The sequence below is a fragment of the Eriocheir sinensis genome, chromosome 49 (genome assembly GCF_024679095.1).
Source record: "Eriocheir sinensis breed Jianghai 21 chromosome 49, ASM2467909v1, whole genome shotgun sequence".
Taxonomy (NCBI): Eukaryota; Metazoa; Arthropoda; class Malacostraca; order Decapoda; family Varunidae; genus Eriocheir; species Eriocheir sinensis.
Genome location: NC_066557.1, coordinates 6,279,509 through 6,291,341, shown reverse-complemented (window position 1 = coordinate 6,291,341; position 11,833 = coordinate 6,279,509). Strand labels below are relative to the sequence as shown.

The 11,833-nt window shown below is 40.2% G+C and overlaps 1 protein-coding gene across 1 annotated transcript; it reads right to left on the bottom strand.

Moving 5' to 3' along the window:
- Window positions 1-928: 928 nt before the first annotated feature.
- On the bottom strand, window positions 929-5,780 carry LOC126981760 (cuticle protein-like). Its single transcript, XM_050833287.1, has 4 exons — window positions 5,675-5,780; window positions 3,943-4,023; window positions 2,897-3,034; window positions 929-2,335 (listed from the first exon to the last, which is right to left on the bottom strand). Exons 1-4 carry the CDS (start codon window positions 5,681-5,683, stop codon window positions 2,186-2,188), a joined length of 378 nt encoding a protein of 125 aa, XP_050689244.1. The 5' UTR covers window positions 5,684-5,780; the 3' UTR covers window positions 929-2,185.
- Window positions 5,781-11,833: the final 6,053 nt, after the last annotated feature.

The window sequence follows — 11,833 nt, the reverse complement described above, 5'->3', positions numbered from 1 at the left end:
AGGAGGGAGGGAGGGAGAGAAGGGGGAGGAAAGGAGGGAGGAAGAGAAGGAGGAGGGAAAGTGGGAGGGAGAGAAGGGGGAGGAAAGGAGGGATCGAGAGAAGGAGGAGGGAAGGAGGGAGGGAGAGACGGGGGAGGGAAGGAGGGAGGGAGAGACGGGGGAGGAAAGGAGGGAGGGAGAGACAGGGGAGGGAAAGATGGTGAGAGGGAGAGAAGGAGGAGGGAAAGTGGGAGGGAGAGACGGGGGAGGGAAAGAGGGTGAGAGGGAGAGAAGGAGGGAAAGTGGGAGGGAGAGACGGGGGAGGGAAAGAGGGTGAGAGAGAAGGGGGAGGAAAGGAGGGAGGGAGAGGAGGGGGAGGAAAGGGGGGCAGATGGTGAGGGCGAAGGAATGGAGGTAAGGAGAAAGGAAGGGAGGGAAAGTGATCGTAAGGGAGAGATGGAGGCGGGAAGGAGTTCTTGATGGAGGGACGTAAGGGAGAGGGAGATAAATAGGGAGGAAAGGGAGGGAAGAGGAGGAGGGGAGGATTGAAGAGAAGGGAGGGAAGTAGGTAAAAGGGAGAGGGGACGGGATGAAGAGATGAAAATGGAAAGAAGTAAAGGGGAAAAGAAGGGAAGGAGATAGGAAAATAAAGAAGAGGAAGAAAAGATGACGAAAAAAAGAAAAAAAAGATGACGAAAAAGAAGAAAAGATGAAGAAGGAGGAGAAGAAAAAGAAGAAGAAAAAGAAGAAGGAAAGAAGAAAAAGAAAAAAAAGGAAGAATAAGTAGTTGGAGAGAGAGAGAGAGAGAGAGAGAGAGAGAGAGAGAGAGAGAGAGAGAGAGAGAGAGATGATCGCAGTGAGGGAGGCAACTTTCTGGCTGGCTGAACAAGAGAAGAAAGTAAAAACTAAACACAGGGAGACAAACAGAGACTGATAATAAAACACAGACTGATATGGATGAGTATTGTTCAAACAGACAGACATACAGACAGACACAGAGACAGGCAGACAAATTATAGAGCCAGATGTCTTTTCTTCTTTTCTTCTTCTTTTTCTTCTTCTACTACTACTATTTCTTCTTCTTCTTCTTCTTCTTCTTCTTCTTCTTCTTCTTCTTCTGTTCTTTGCATCGTTTTTCCGCAACAGACATCCGGACAGACAGACAAACGGACATATAGACAGACAGACAGAGCAATACTATCTACAAAAAGTATAAAAATGATACAAAATCGTAAAAAAATATAGAAACTTTGAGTATATATAAAAAATACATATCTCACTTACATACAAAGGTAATTAGTGGGTGGAAAGTGACAGGTAATGCTCGCGTGGGTGACTACTGTACAGGTTAGCTAATTAAGGTGGGCAGGTAAAATGAGCAGGTGAGAAAAGTGACTAAGGTGAATATTGATACTTCTTGCCTAATTAGCGAAGGAAAGAAGATAAATAGCGAAGATTGGTGATTAAGAAAAAAGTTAATTAGTTGAGCAGGTAAACTGAGCAGGTAAGAAAGTTATGAGATGAAAATTATTACTTCTCACCTCATTAGCGAAAGAGAGATTAGAGTCAAGATGAATAGTTAAGAACGTTGTTAAGAAAAAAAATAATTAGCAATAAAATTACAGGTAAATTAAGATGAGCAGGTAATCTTTGCAGGTGAGGTAGGTGATTATGGAGAAAACTAATACATTCATCTAATTAGTGAAGTGAAAAGGGAGAAAGTGATGAAAGTGAAAATGGATGCTTTTTGCCTGATCTTTACCTTAACATTCGTGAAACTAACCCACATCTGTTCCAGGTGAGAATCAGGTGAGAAATACTTTGATTAATCGATAGGTAACATTAATCAACGCACGCCTACCTGATTTATACCTTCACATCCATTCCAGGTAAACGCTAGGTGAAAATCCTTTGATTAAATTATTGAATTGAATGAATTGAATTATACATCAGTGCATATTCACCTGCTGTTCAACCCGCACAGAGACAAAGTGTTCAAGAAAGCGTTAAAACTCACACATCCACTTTGGTGTAATCTTTTTTTTAAGATATAAAAAAATACAAAAATCTACATAGCCTTGCAGTAATCCGTATCATCATCGCGTCGTTGAATTCCTTGTTGATCCTTGTATCCTATCCTGCATTCCTTCTTTGGGCATCCAGTTATCCTTGCGTCCACCTCTCTACCTTCTACTGCTTCCGCCGCTTAGTGGTAGGAGGGCTGGGGCTTGTATCCGCCGCCGCCGTAGCTGGGCTTGAAGGTGATGGCGGGGCCGTACTCGTGGGGGTACTGGGCCTCGCCGTAGTACTGCACGTCAGCCACGAAGCCCTTGTAGTGGTCAGCCTCGTAGTTCACCTGTGCACGAGAGGACATGGCGCTCATTTACCCACCAAACACCTGTGGACTGCCTCTGTTTACCTAGAGCTTGGTCTCTAGTCAGTATAGAGTTCGAGAGTCATACACGCCCGGCCGCTAAGGTATCGGAATCAGAAAATATCAATAGAGCAAACAATGTAAGGTTTTAGGACAAGTTTGACACACAAGGACAAAAGGACAGTGTTTTGTGACTAAGGCCAATATTCTCGGGACTTACACACCCACATTTGACAAGGATTTCGTAGAAGTTGTTATGGGTACTTCCATGGGTAGTTTTACGAGCATAGTGATTGTTTGACACCATGAATGTGAAAAAGCAAAAGACTAATATCCTTTACGGGCTTTTGGATATATTTGTTGTGAGAGCAGAAAGCGTCTGTGAGTACGGGCCCAAGAAATTATTTCAGTGTCAATGGACTGTTTTCTTCCCCTTTACTGCAGCAATTTCAAAGGTATTGGAGCCTCAGCTAAGGTTGTAAGGGGTAACTGTGTATTCCTAGTTTCAACTAAAGTTTAAAGGGATAACTATGAGATCCTTACGGTCTGCTTGCGGCCGTCGGGGAGCTGCACGGTGTAGGAGCCCTTCACAGTGTTGCCGTCGCTGTTCTCCTGCTGGCCGAAGTCTGTGCCGGCGTAGTCGTCCCTCACACCGTAGGCAAAGTTGTACGGCATGGGCTCCTGTGTGCGGTAGACAGGTTAACAGTTAGACAGGTAGGTAGACAGACAGGTAGAGTGATTCATAGACAGGTGGAATAATGTGTAAATAAACAGGAAAATACATGAGACAGGTAGAATGATTGAAAGATGGACAGGTAAACAGATACACCGGTGGGTCGAAAGACAGGTTGAATAATGCTATAATAGACAGGTAAAGACAGGTAGATGGGTAGTGGTGTAGGTGTGAGCAGGAGAGGTAGGCAGGCAGGAAAAGGGACAGCTGGGCAGGTAGGAAGAAAGGAAGACAAGTAGGTAGAGAAGTAGAAGGGTCGGAAAAAAAAGGAAAGGTAGGAAAGAGAAGAGGTAGGGATAGGCGTTTATGCTGATGTATAAGAGAAAGGTAGAAAGAAAATTGTGCATAAATAAATTGTGAAAGCTAGATAGATAGTTAGACAGACCGACATGTAGATAGTTAAAAAGATAGACAGATGGGCTGGCTCAGTTACTTCAATATATGGCGGCTAAATTCAATTCGTATTTATTTAGTTATTTGTTTGTTTGTTTATTTGAAAAAGTTAATCTGCTTTTAAGGGAACGGGAACCGATACCCAAATGGACACACACATAAACCCCGCGCGCACACACACACACACACACACACACACACACACACACACACACACACACACACAGCTGGTGAAAGAGAAAGATCACACGAGCTATTTGCCATTACTGTGTGTGTGTGTGTGTGTGTGTGTGTGTGTGTGTGTGTGTGTGTGTGTGTGTGTGTGTGTGTGTGTGTGTGATGTCTATATTTTCACCTAATAGTTTTACTTTCTAATACTTTTGTTTTTGTTTTCTAAAGAATGACAGTAAACAGAGAGAGAGAGAGAGAGAGAGAGAGAGAGAGAGAGAGAGAGGATACTCACCTCCTTGTAGGGTTGGGGTGCGTAGGAGTTGGAGGGGCGGCCGACCACACCTGCAATCACCACGGCCAGGCAGAGGCACACCTGTGAAGGGGGAAAACAACGGTGACGATGACGATAGTGATGATAATAACAAAAATTATGATGATAATGATGATGATGATGATTATGATGATGATGATGAGGAGGAGGAGGAGGAGGCAGTTTTCTCACCGTTCTCTAACTAATCAATATACCTTTTTTTTTTCTTTGATATGAGAGAGAGAGAGAGAGAGAGAGAGAGAGAGAGAGAGAGAGAGAGAGAACGACAGACAGTCAGATAGACCCCGACAAAGAGAACGAAAAATATAATATTAAAAAAGGAAAATTGATTAGAATATGGGTAACTTTTTCAATCTTTTTTTTTCCGGTAATGAGTCAAAGATAATTCAGACTTTAAAGAGTCAGGTGTGAGTTTTAATTGGACAGGTGGAGTTAATTAGTCAAGGGACACCTGTGGACCGGTGCTCAGGTGACAGTTGCTCGTTAATAATCTTTTTCGGGATTAAATTAAACCAGGTGTGATAAATGGTGATTATTCGTTGAAGAAATGATATATAATGGAAACAGGGAAAAGAGATTGTGGGAAGTTTAAATTGATTTTGTTTAGTAGAGAATTTTAGTGAAGTTAATGTTATATGCGTGAGGTTCATTGAAAATTTTATGAATTTTATGCAAACTATATTTTAAGGGGAAATGATTTTAGTGAATTTCTTCATTTGGGGGGGGGGGGGGGGGGGTCTGTGAATTTTTCGAGGGAGTTATTGACTTTGTTAATAATATAATTTCCTTTTTAATTAATATGCATCTCTTTTATTATATTTTTTTTTCTCAATACTTTCTTAGGTATTCGTAGCGGGCTCTTTTGTACGTCATTCTTTTACCCGTGAGTGGCCGCCTTTGCTGTCAAAAAGTAATTAAAAAGAAGGCAGTGAAAATATCAAGTATGAGACGACTTCTGAAGACCACATCCAAATAAACGAAAGAGAAAACGAAATAAATAAAGCGAAAAATAAAGAGGGCAAAAAGAAAGCTGAATGTATGATGAAAAAGAAGAAGAAAGAAAATTGAAAAAGATAAACGAGAGATGTAAAGAAAATGAAAGAAATAAAATGAATGAGAAGGAAAGCATAAGAGGAAGTAAACGAAGTAAAAAGAAAGCGAAAGATAAAAGGAAAACAAAGGAGGTAAAGAAAACGAAAGGGAGAATAGGAAGATAAAGAAAAATATGTGAAGAAAACGGAAAAGTGAAAGAAAACGAAAGAGAAAAAGAGAAAAGTAAGAAAACGAAAGAGAAAAAGTAAGAAAAGGAAAGATAAAAGCGAAAGAGAAAAAGTAAGAAAACGAAAGAAAGAAAACGAGGGAGAAAAAGTAAGAAAAGGAAAGAAAGAAAACGAAAGAGAAAAAGTAGGAAAACGAAAGAAAGAAAAGGGAAGTGAAAAAGTAAGAAAACCAAAGAAAGAAAAGGGAAGAGAAAAAGTAAGAAAGAAAACGAAAGTGAAAAAGTAAGAAAACGAAAGAAAGAAAACAAAAGTGAAAAAATTAAGAAAACAAAAGAAAGAAAACGAAAGAGAAAAGTAAGAAACCGAAAAAGAAAAAGAAAGAACGAAAGAACTAAAAGAAGAAAAAGTAAAGACAATGAAGAAGTGAATCTCCCAAACCCAAAACAAAGGGAGATGAGTCGTCCACCAATCACCTTGTACATGGTGGAGGTTATGTGGAGACGAGTGGAGATGAGTGGAGGAGTTGACTGTGTGGGTGGAGGATGTGGAATGATGTAGAGTCGGACTCATCTCCCCCTTATATACTAGTCTGCCTACGTGTGTGTGTGTGTGTGAGGGGGTCTTAGGCAGCTGTGGCGACCTTGAAGTGATAAAACTCTCTCTCTCTCTCTCTCTCTCTCTCTTATTTCAGTGTATCTTTTTTTTTTTCTATCATCGACTTTGTGTGTGTTTCTTCCTGTCTGTTTATATGTATCTGCGTTTGTTTGTTTTATGTTTTCTTTATGTTTTTTTTATTATCTTTTCCTCTTTTTCTTTCTATCTAATTTTGTTTATCGTTTTTCATCTCGTTTTCACCTTTCTTTTCTTTCCTTTCGTGTTTTCTCTATTCTTTATACCTCTCTCTCTCTCTCTCTCAATTATTATTTCTTATGTCCGTATTTCTTTATTTTTTTTTGTTTCCTTCAGTGTATCTTTTTTTTTTTTCTATCATCGACTTTGTGTGTGTTTCTTCCTGTCTGTGTATATGTATCTGCGTTTGTTTGTTTTCTGTTTTCTTTATGTTTTTTTATTATCTTTTCCTCTTTTTCTTTCTATCTAATTTTGTTTATCGTTTTCGTTTTCTTCATCTCGTTTTCACCTTTCTTTTCTTTCCCTTTCGTGTTTTTCTCTATTCTTTATACCTCGTCTCTCTCTCTCTCTCTCTCTCTCTGAAGGCTGTGTTTCATGAGGTAATGTTTGTTTGTTTCTTATTGTTCACAACGGGAAGGCTGTTTGGTGAAATTGTTTGCCGTATTTCTCGCGCTTGAGTCGCTCTTGAAGTGGTCTGTTGGGTCATGTTGGTTGTGTGACGCGCGTTGCTATTCCGCCCCTCCAGCTGGTTTGCTTAAAGGAGATTGGTGTCTGGGTCGAGCTTGTCTGTTTGTTGTTCTAGTTAATGTTTTTTTTGTTTTTTTGTATTATTATTAGCATTATCATATTACTGCTGCTGCTACTGATTTTTTTTTTACTAACTACTACTACTACTATTACTACTACTACTATTACTTCTGCAAACAGGGTCCTGGGTATCATTTCAAGGAGCATTAGCAACAGAAACGCTAAGTCATACTCAAGCCTTACTTGGCACTAGTTAGACCTCATCTCGATTATGCAGTTCAGTTTTGGTCACCTTGCTATAGAATGGATGTCAAGATGTTGGAAATTGTACAGAGGAGGATGACAAAAATTATTCAAGGGTGAAAAACTTGTATGAGGATAGCCTTAAACATTTAAATCTGCACTCTCATGAAAGGCAGAGGTTACGAGGAGACTTGATTGAAGTTTATTAATGGATGAAGGGCTTTGATGAGGGGAAAGTTAATAGGGTTTTGGTCGTAAAAGAGCCAGGTAGGACACGTAGCAATAGGTGTTAGATAAATTCAGATTCAACAAAGACATATGCAAGAATTGGTGTACCAGTAGAGTGGTGGGTGAGTAGAACAGGTTTGGCGGTCATGTTGTGTGTGCCAATAAAGTAGGCACACTCAAAAATATATTAGATGAATTCATGGATAGTAAGGCTAGGTAGGGTTAGCATTACAGAAACTACCTTATATAGTGCAACCGGCCTCTTGCAGACTCATTACGTTCTTATATTCTCATGTACTACTACTACTACTACTACTACTACTACTACTACTACTACTACTACTGCTACTTCTACTTCTTCTACAACATAAATAGAAAGGGAAAGCGAAGACAGTCAGAGCGCGTCAGGTGTGGCCAGGTAAAAGGCGGTAATTAGGGCCCTTAATGAGCGAGCAGGTAAGGCGGGGGAAGAGTTTTGCTTGTTGGAGCAGGTGTGTTAATTAGCTCTGAAGGCAGGTGTGTGTGTGTGTGTGTGTGTGTGTGTGTGTGTGTGTGTGTGTGTGTGTGTGTGTGTGTGTGTGTGTGTGTGCTCGTTCGGTATTTAGGTTGTTAATGACAGGACTGCTAATTAACATTCGTCTTTCAAATGTAAGGTCGTTAATCGCACAGTTCGTGGTTGTCTGGTTGTGGCTTACTCTCCTACCCACCCACGCCTCTTAATGAAGTTGTTAATTGGTTCAGGTAGTTAGGCAGGTAGTTGGGAAGGAAAGTAGTTAATTAAGTCCTTGCTCGTTACCTATTAATAACGTTAGCTTCTTACACTTGCCTTCGCTACAAATGTCACTACTACTACTACTACTACTACTACTACTACTACTACTTCCTTATTACGATGAACTAGACGCTCCAATAATCGTACAAAAAAGCTCTGTTACCACACACACACACACACACACACACACACACACACACACACACACACACACACACACACACACTCACTGACTCACGTAACCCATCTACTTTTCGTTAGCAGATGAGGAAACATTGAACAGCTGACTGAGGAGGAGGAGGAGGAGGAGGAGGAGGAAGTGTTGAAGATGGTGAAGGTGGAGGAAAATGAACAGAAGGTGGTAATAGTCCAAAAGTAGCAAGAGGAGGAGGAGGACGAGGAGGAGGAGGAGGAGGACGAGGAGGAGGAGGAGGAGTGGGAGGGAAAGGAGGAAGAGCAGGAAGAGAATTTTACCTCCTGGTGAGAGGAAAGGTGTGGCGGGCAGGTGACCACACTAATTACCCAGTTGAGACCATGGAGTTGAGACACCTCCTCCTCCTCCTCCTCCTCCTCTCGTTCTTCTTCTTCCGTGACTCAGATGTGAAATACTACTAAAAATCTCTTCCTGGATTGAAAGAGAGAGAGAGAGAGAGAGAGAGAATTCCCTTTCGCCAAGTATTCAAAATTATGTGTTACCACGGAAATGAAACACACACACACACACACACACACACACACACACACACACACACACACACACACACACACACACACACACACACACACACACACACACACATACACACACATCGTAATATATACACATGACTGAATGTTTGCCTGTGTACACAGTTTAAGCACCATTAACTAATTACACACACACACACACACACACACACACACACACACACACACACACACACACACACACACACACACACACACACTAATTACAACATACAAAGAAATTGGTTTGTTTAATTTCACATCAATAGAATTACTTAAGTGCCTTCTCCTCCTCCTCCTCCTCCTCAAATTTTTTTTTTTTTTTTTTTACTTCATTCACTTTTACCTACACTTACTTCTCCTCCTCCTCCTCCTCCTCCTCCTCCTCCTCCTCATAATGTCCAGGCGAAGATTCTCTCTCACTCTTTCGTTCTTTCTCTCCAAGTTTTTAAAGATTGTGCCCGTAAGGTAAACTTTTCCTTGTCGCGACTGACCATCTGTCTCTCTCTTTCCCCCTCCCCCCATCTCTCTCTCTCTCTCTCTCTCTCTCTCTCTCTCTCTCTCTCTCTCTCTCTCTCTCTCAATCTATCTTTATCTCCATCTCCATCTAAATATCTCTTTTCTCCCATCCATCACTCCCGTTTTCTCTTTCTCTATGGACATAATCATGGAAAATGGGAAGCAAATATACTCTATCTCTCTATTTATCTATCTGTCTAACACACACACACGCACACACACAGTAGTTAACACGCTCTCCTCACAACCGAGAGTTCCCCAGTTCGATTCCCGGGCGCGGTCCTTTAACCCTTGCCCCCTGACCCCCTATAGCAGTGTATGGGTACCGGGTGTCAGGCGGGGGTTGTGTCTTGCCATCCGGGAGTGTGGGTTTAGGGGCCACTTTGACAGTCCAACACAGAGTCATTGTAAGCATCGAAACCAAACTATATTCCCCACAATGATCCGTTATCTCTACTCAAGACCAGATACTAAAGAGATTTCCCGTGTGGTATCTATAGTTTCCTTCTCTTTATATCAACGCCAAACGCTATACAAGGAATGTTCATAGGTTGGTATTACAAGACACTTTCGAGTCTCACATCAATTATTTATAAATGTCAAAGAAGGGGTCAGTTTGGTTCTAATGAATGTTTCTTAAGGTTCATGGTACAGAAGAAGACTCACACTACCACCAGGGTCATAAAACTACTACTGGAAATGCCCACAACTCCTACGAAAGCCTGGTTAAATATGTGTTTTTTTAGGTTCATGGTACAGAAGAAGGGTCACACCACCACCAGGGTCATAAAACTACCCCTGGAAACGCCCACAACTCCTACGAAAGCCTTGTCAGTTATGTGTTCTTGGGCTGCGACATGTCTTGTAATACGACCCATTTTGTGTGTGGTTGGGGAGCGTACAAACTTAATGTAATGGTCTGGAAAACTGGTCCTTGGTGTGAGGCATCAGACGTACCCGAAGATCCGTCAGTTGTGAGCTCCATGCCCATTCAAGGAGGGTACGGGCCAAGTTTATCGCGTGGTCATTCTGTAGCGAATCACACACACACACACACACACACACACACACACACACACACACACACATTAGAGGCAGAGAAAGCTTGATTTTCACGCATTATCTGACTTGCTTATTCAACTTTAATCCGCCACCTGACATCTGTTTACGTTTTCTCCTCTCTCTCTCTCTCTCTCTCTCTCTCTCTCTCTCTCTCTCTCTCTCTCTCTCTCTCTCTCTCTCTCTCTCTCTCTCTCTCTCTCTCTCTGTCGGTTTGTCATTGATCGTTTTCGTAATTTGTTTTCTAGTTTATGAATTTTCTTTCCTTGGATTTTATTTTTTTCATTTTTCTTTATTATTTTTTCTAGTTATGTAAATTTGACGTGTGTTTTTATCGTTTCCCTTATTTATTTATTTATTTATCTCCTCTATTATTGATGTATTTTCATATTTTCGTTTGTTTTTTGGGTTTATTATTATTTTACTTTATTTTTATCTTCATTTATTTATTACTTTTTTGCGTTATTTTCTTCACCTGCTCTCTCTCTTTTTTTTCCTCTTTTCAGTTCAACGTCGCGTGTTCGTTCCACTTTTCTACCTCGCTGAATTATGTCTATTTGCTCTTTTTATATTAACGTCAATGTATTTTCTTGTCTTTACTTTCTTATTCCAACTAGATACTGCAGTTTTCACTTTTCCTTTTTTGCTTCACTAGATTTTCCTCTTTCACAACTTTCTTTTACTACCATTACCACTGTTACCACCACCATCATCATCACTATCATCATCATCACCATCACCATCATCATCATCATTATCCATTCCACCTCTATATCATTTAATTTTCCTTTCATTTTTTCAGATTTTTTTTCGCTTTTCACTATTTTTATCGACCTTTATTATTATTATTATTATTATTATTATTATTATTATTATTATTATTATTATTATTATTATTATTATTATTATTATTATTATCATCCTTCTCTTCATCATTATCTTATTCCACTTTCTTTTCAGTATTTTGCTTATTGGTATTTTTTTTACTTTATTATTTTTTTCAAGATCATTATCACTGTCACCACCATCATCATCATCATCATCATTGCCATCATCATTCGTTCCATCATTGTCTCATCTAATTCTTCTTTCAGTTTCCAATTTAAATTCCTCGTTAACTATTTTTTTTTCAAGATCATCAATATTATGTCCATCATCATCGTCATCATCATTATCATCTTTCATACCATCATGTCATCATTCTTTTTTTCTATCATCTGCGGACTTCTTCATATTCCTCCTTAACTAATATTTCCAGATCACCACCACCACCACCACCACCACCACAATCACCATCATTGTCGTCATCATCATCATCATCATCATCTTTCATATCATCATCTCATTATTTTCTGTCATTTGTGGACTTCTTCATATTCCTCTTTAACTAATATTTCAAGATCATCACCACCACCACCACCACCACAACCACCATCATTGTCGTCATCATCATCATCATCATCATCATCTTTCATATCATCATCATTATTCTCTGTCATTTGTGGACTTCTTCATATTCCTCTTTAACTAATATTTCAAGATCATCACCACCACCACCACCACCACCACCACCATCATTGTCATCATCATCATCATCATCAACACCATCTTCCATTCCATCATTGTCTCATTTCATCCTCCTTTCATTTTTTTCTTAATTTCCGGAAACTCTCAGCCGCCGCCCTTTCATCGCCTCGCACCTGTTACC